The sequence below is a fragment of the Ciona intestinalis genome, chromosome 11, assembly GCF_000224145.3.
Source record: "Ciona intestinalis chromosome 11, KH, whole genome shotgun sequence".
In the NCBI taxonomy this organism is placed as follows: Eukaryota; Metazoa; Chordata; class Ascidiacea; order Phlebobranchia; family Cionidae; genus Ciona; species Ciona intestinalis.
In genome coordinates, this window is record NC_020176.2 from 1,889,722 (window position 1) to 1,896,230 (window position 6,509).

Sequence of the window (6,509 nt, forward strand, 5' to 3'; positions counted from 1 at the left end):
AGACCAAGAACGCAGAAAAGGTAGCTTATTAATTCAAGCAGAGGATCACAAATAGTAACTTAGTATTGTTTACCACAATGTCACTTCGATATTAGGCAAATTTTACAAAGATACCGTTGCCGGGTATACGTGTTAAGTTTGTAAGCCAAAAAGTAAAATCACGGCAATTTACATGTAAAACTGCAGCTAGATACACTAGTATATGTTAATGTTATGCGTTTTTGTTTGTATTTTTATATTTTAAACATGTTCTTTTATATTTCTGGTTGGTATACTTGATATTTTCTGTTTTTTACTCTTTAATCGATCGAGTGTCCAATAAAATTTGATTCTTTATGTGAGGTTTATTATTGTGATAAGATATAACATTAGTAGAAAGCCATTTTTACGCGCAGAAGTGCTTGGTTCTTAAAAATTCGCATTATTTAGGCGAAAAACAGCACCCAGCAATGATAAAATGCTATGCTGTGGGCTCCGTAATGGTGGCGTCTATGACGTCATAGACGCGCAACAATGGATAACAAGACTCGTTGTTTTACAATCCGTTTCCTAACTTGGTCTATACTAACTTTGGGTCTACCAACAACAGAAAAAATAAACCTGAAAAATACTTACATGTACTTTTGAAGTAGGAATTAAGAGAATCGGTCGATATTTTTCTCTTTTTTGTATTGGAAGGCAACTTTTTAACAGTTATAAACATTTTGTGACAAACAGGTTTAATACCATGTGGTATCATAGGTGGATTATGTGGGTAATATTGCAATGATTTACTACCAGCGTGCATTGCTTTGCCAATCGATTTTCGACTTGCTACGCTTGAGTTGTAATCCTGTAATCAGTTAAAAATTAATACAATAATTTAAAAGTAAAAGAGTGGAAAAATTATTATCAGTAGTTGGTGCACAAACTGAATCATAAGCACACAATACGACCATATTTAGTTTATTTTATATAAATTACAAAAAAAGAAAATTAAATTTAAATTATCTGCCACCTTAAAGCAAAGATACGCAGGGGGGCGGAAACTTTCCAAAAAGGAAAACAGAATCCATAATGACAAAAAAAACGAAAAAAACAAAATGAATGCTCCCACCAAGTGGTTACTTGGTTAGGGACCAATTTGTTTACTTTAACAATGTAAAGTAGGGAGTGGAGTTAAAAGCTAAAATATTTACTCTTTCTTCCTTCCCTTCAGTGATTAACATCACAATCTTTCCGTTTCTTTTCCTCCCAGTTCTTCCCATCCTCTGCACGAGGCGGATCGGACTTCTGTGGGAGTCGAAACACACAATGAGATCAACTGCCCCGATGTCCAACCCTTCCTCTCCAACACATGTTGCGATCAACGTGTTGTAAACACCCGAACAAAATCGAGCAACAGCCTGAGAAAAAAACGTTTTTGTAAAGTATAATTATGGCACAGTTTTCTTAAATTAGGAGATTCTTGTGCCTGCTGCTAAACTAATTAGAATTTTGGGAAATTAAGTATTGTAATACAGTAGGGTAAACGAGATACTTTTACCACAATATCCAAATATTCTAATTGTGTTTTCTACAATTAACATGGTCTATGGGAGTCGCGAGAAAAACGAATTTATATTTCTTTGTTTACTACCAAATGGGGCAAGAACATAGAATTAAAGGGTGTTCCATCTTTCCTCACTCTACTATAAGTATATTTGTATTACAACAAAGCATACATATGTGCACTAAACGCATCTAATTATTAAAAAATATACAGTGAGCTTCAAGTTCCTACAACCATAAATTTTCAGAATATTTTTTCATAACAAAACTTTATAGACAGTGGCACACATCCAGGGGTTTGCTCTAAAAAAAATATTGTTTTAGAAATAAATCAATTTGCAAGGGGAAGTTACTACTAAAATGTTAAAGTAGTGATACAAATTGCTTTTTCCTTCATAGTAATTTTGAATACAATGGCTATCTTCTTTTTTTAAGTGAGAAGGAAAAAATAAAAAGACATAATTCTAGGTGGGTTTTACTTTTTTTAGCCAATTAATGAAATTGGTACAACATAATTTACATTTTATTGTCTGTTTGATGTAACGGTCACGCATTTTATCCAAAACATTCTTTCTTTCTTTTTTATCAATAAGCGTGTTTTAACAACTGTTGTTTTACCGTTACTACCCTCTTTTCACTTTTGTAAACCCCCCTGTTCTTTGTTACTGTGACTGAAAGGACAAAATCAATTTCATTCATTCATATTAAATTACAATTCACCATGAAAATTCATTATAAAACATAAAAATTCCCTTCACCTCTAGTTGATCTTTTTGAGTAAATCTTTTACTTTTGTTTCCCTCTCTACAAGGACTTTCGTTTTTTGCTGTTGGGGCATGACCAACAAATTTAATCGGACGAATAAGCGGTTCATGTTGTTGAAGAAGATCTGTTACTTCTTGTACACTGTCACGATATTGACAGAACACAATAACTTTGGTTTCAGTTGATTTGTTTGAAGTATCTATAGTTGGTAATTTTTTTGTGAATTAATTCAGCATTGTACAGAGATGGTCTATGAATTTAGACTTTATTATTACTTCTAGGTTTCTGGCGTGTTGACTTGGTTTATCTTACCAAACTAAATGATGTTTATTAATATAAAGTGTTAATACAGCCAGATGCTATATGTTTAATGTCACTACATCATTATAATGGGCTAATAAGCTATTATTTTGTTTGAACAACAAATTCAACAGTACAACCAAACAGTTTTAGTAGCAAACAATAGTCTGAATAAATAAAATATGACTTGTTTACTAGGCGAGTACAAGAAAATGAGTCATTACAGGTAGAACAGGTGATTTATTTCATCTGCCTCGTGCTTGCTTACAAGTTATCCTTTTTTTCATACAACTGAAGAACTAGTAGCAATGATAAAGAAAATTTTTTGGGGGAATGATTATACAACATGCATACTATTTACCTGCACATTGCTGTATATTGTGAAAGTATGTTAAAACTATTTCTTCTAATTTCCTTAATTTCGGATGACTGTAGCATATAGATAAGTCAGAATATGCTTCTTTGTGCTGTTTAGGAAAAAAACAGGTTTATTTTAAAAGTAACAATAACTGTTAATTAACACGAAATTAATTGATAAATTTTTAAAAATAAAAAGTATTTAAAAAAATATTATTATATATATTTTGAAATGTAACAAATAAATTGAATTTTTCAGTGAGAAGTATTTACCGTTTGCACATAAGTGTTTGTGTTGTGTGATGAAAACAAGTCGGTCAACTCCTGATAGATTTCCTGAAATTGGTCATTAGCGGACAAAACATTTCTAGTTCTCAAGTTGGCTGTGAAAAACACAACTCACATACACAGTATAATGATTTATATGAATGAGGTCGTGCTATGAGGCATGCCACTGGAAAGTTCAAGCTAGAGTTAGCCTTTTTATCCCATTAATACTACAAATTGATAAAAGTTTTACTAAGATACAGAAATAATTTGTAAAGGCTATAGAAACTTTATGAAAAAACAGAAACACAAAATAAATATAAAATGATTGAATTCATTTATGTTGGAAATACATATTGCCTAAAAGATAATTATTATATACATATGCATATGTAGACCAATGGTATAAACCTAGCATAATATAATATAAACAATAATGATACAATACAACACTGTCAACACATTATATTTGGGTTTATACCTTTTGCACCATCCATTATTCCTTTCAAAAATATAAAAAAAGATTTCATTCCATGTTGAAGAAGTAGTTCAAGACCATGGTAAAGAGAGATAGCAGTCGCAAAATCCCCCTCGATAATACACATAGACGCTTTCTGATATTTTAGCAAAAAAAATTAATAATTTTATAAAAATTGAAAAAATTAAAGTAATAATCTTTATGTAAAATTTAATATTCTTTTGTTTTAGCAGAATACAGCATAGATAATAAAATTTTAAAAACAATTTTAAAACACAAACATTCATAATTTAAAGTCACAAGTTTGTGTTGAATTTTCCAAACAATACTTACTGCAAGATTCACAGGAAAACAAAAGCGCATTTAAATAAACAAACCAGTTTCCAGCTTTGCACAAAACTTACATGCAAACCAGAAACTTTCCGAAATTGATCTCTTGCCATTAGCAGCGCATATTTTGTAATGTTTTTTGCATCTTTATGGTAAAGAATGTCATTTGAAACAAGGCGATTGATTAAAACTTGTATCACCTGAAAACATAACAAAATATTGTATATTAAACACCCCAAATTATATAGCCTATTATTCCTGCTACTCTTGGACATAATAAATCAGCATTTTAACAGATCAACATTATTTTAACAATTATTTAACAATTTAGAAAAGATTGAACATTAATTAAAAACTGGGTCGACCTACTTCGCCATTTTAAGGCTGCCAGGGTGCACCAAGAGTTATGACGCAATGACGCCTATTATAATGCTTAGTTTTACCAAAAACAGAACATCTTACAGCTAAATATTTTTCTTTGAACATCATGATCCTATCACAAAGTTTCACAACAACTTTTTCCACAGTTCGTGTGTGCGTGTATTGGCGTACATCTATTGCGTCTTCAGAACGAATCTCGGTTGTAGATATTAAAAGATTTGTAATGACCTAAACATAACTTTGTATTATTGCTGGTCAAAATATTAAATCAAAGTCTTTAGTTCCATCATTTAACCTACAGCTCAACCTAAACGATACAGTCACATTTGTTTTCATAGAATTTCTAAAATATTTAGAAAAAAAAGTCACATTTGTTTTCATAGAATTTCTAAAATATTTAGAAAAACAGTGTAGAAATGTTTCCACAGTTAAACCAAAAATTTGTATCTAAAGTAAATTAAAAGCCAAACGTTTTACGAACTAGAAGTACAAAATTGCTTATCACCTGTTGAACTGCAAACATATTTGAACCTGGTGTGGCACTCAAGGCAAGAACTCTGAAGTTTTTGGAATGAACTAAAATTTTTTGAATAACCTTTAAAAAAAGGACAAATGAATAATCTTCAAACGAAAAAAGGACAACTAAATGTTTGCATATATATATCAGTTTGTTTTTATTGATATAGGCCTATATCTTTCTGCCCTACAAATGAGATAAGCCTTTATCTTTTTGTCTCACTAAAAGTGTGTATAGGCTATATGATATAGGGGCTATGTAATATGTATGCTAGAGACCGATCGAAACCATTTTTTCACCAATACCTGGTTAGTTTTAATGGTTAGTTTTAATCAAAAGTAATGCCTGTATTTAAGATATTGCAAGTTATAATAGAGAAAAATTAGTTGGTCCGCATGTTCTTAGGAGGGTGTTGTTTTTGTACGAAACTAGGATGCACATGAACGCTAAACTACAACGCACGTGGACATTAAACTAGGATTCATGTCAAACTTCGACCCATGTAAACAGTGGCGCAACCAGCGCGTTCAAAAGGAGGCTGTCATATTTACGTCTAGTCCACGTTTATCTCTGACGCGATAAAACACTCCCTTTATTGGTTGTGCACACGAATATATATTCTATTTTACGCGGTAAATTAAAACTAACACTACATTATTAAAAAGACGTATCTAAATTAATATAAACAGAGGAAACATTGTGGCAGATTTACGCATGTTAATGTAACGATTATTTACGTCAGAATACCTTTGATAAACCATTATGATTGTTCCATCACAAACGAGATTGTTGGTAAACAATCGTGTTTTATTTGCTCCCATACGATCTGTAGTTTTTGTATGATTTCTGTTTCTGATGATTAGTTTAAATCAGTGCTTCCCAAACTATGGTATGCGAAGGCCTCCCAGGTGGTACGCGAGCACCTTATTAAGTTCACACCAAACGATCGCAAATGATCTTTTAGTGATTGTCGTGAGCATTATTTTAATCCACATAAATTACGTAGAGCGTGACATTCCATGCTATATTCCCTACACCGGTGTTCCTAACTTTTTAAACCTAGGCGTTGCTTTACGCGTGTACAGAATATTTTTGCAAGCCTATCTTTACTTATGTGCATGAAAAGGCAAATATTCAACCTGTTTTCAAGCACCTGCAGGCTAAATAATCAAAGGGCAATCGCTAATATGACGCAAATAATCAACGTGTGAACTGCTATTATGACGTAATCAATTCCCAGGTCAAACAATCGCTATTATGACGCGATGAATCCACATGTGAATCCCTACTGTTTCGTAATAATTATGCTGCTTGGCTGAGGAAAACATCGTAAATATACAGCAGTGCTACTTCTGGAACATATTTAGGTTGTTTATTACCGCGCCTATTGCCCTGTTTAATAGGCAAATTACTTTTATTTTCAACTTTGAGAAAGGCAGTGCCAAGTTCATGCCCGCGGAAAAAATAGGTGTGCGTGCGGTTTTTAATTTCACTATTTAAAATGAGTTGTTCACGAGCCTTTAGTAGTTTAGTATGTAGGTGGTTTGAGAACGCTGCTTGAAACAAAAAGTGGTACGCGAGTAG

The 6,509-nt window shown here is 32.2% G+C and overlaps 1 protein-coding gene across 2 annotated transcripts in view; it reads right to left on the reverse strand.

Annotated features, from left to right (window-relative positions):
* LOC100175837 (Fanconi anemia group M protein homolog) overlaps positions 1-6,509 on the reverse strand; it is a 17,350-nt gene that overhangs the window by 7,578 nt on the left and 3,263 nt on the right. For both annotated transcript variants that reach the window (XM_009861888.3, XM_018814085.2), the window contains 9 exons: positions 4,914-5,003; positions 4,490-4,636; positions 4,102-4,227; positions 3,701-3,833; positions 3,226-3,335; positions 2,957-3,062; positions 2,289-2,494; positions 1,179-1,385; positions 616-832 (listed from right to left, as the gene is read on the reverse strand). In XM_009861888.3, coding sequence (XP_009860190.2) covers positions 616-832; positions 1,179-1,385; positions 2,289-2,494; positions 2,957-3,062; positions 3,226-3,335; positions 3,701-3,833; positions 4,102-4,227; positions 4,490-4,636; positions 4,914-5,003 — 1,342 coding nt within the window. The remainder of the gene's footprint in view (positions 1-615; positions 833-1,178; positions 1,386-2,288; positions 2,495-2,956; positions 3,063-3,225; positions 3,336-3,700; positions 3,834-4,101; positions 4,228-4,489; positions 4,637-4,913; positions 5,004-6,509) is intronic.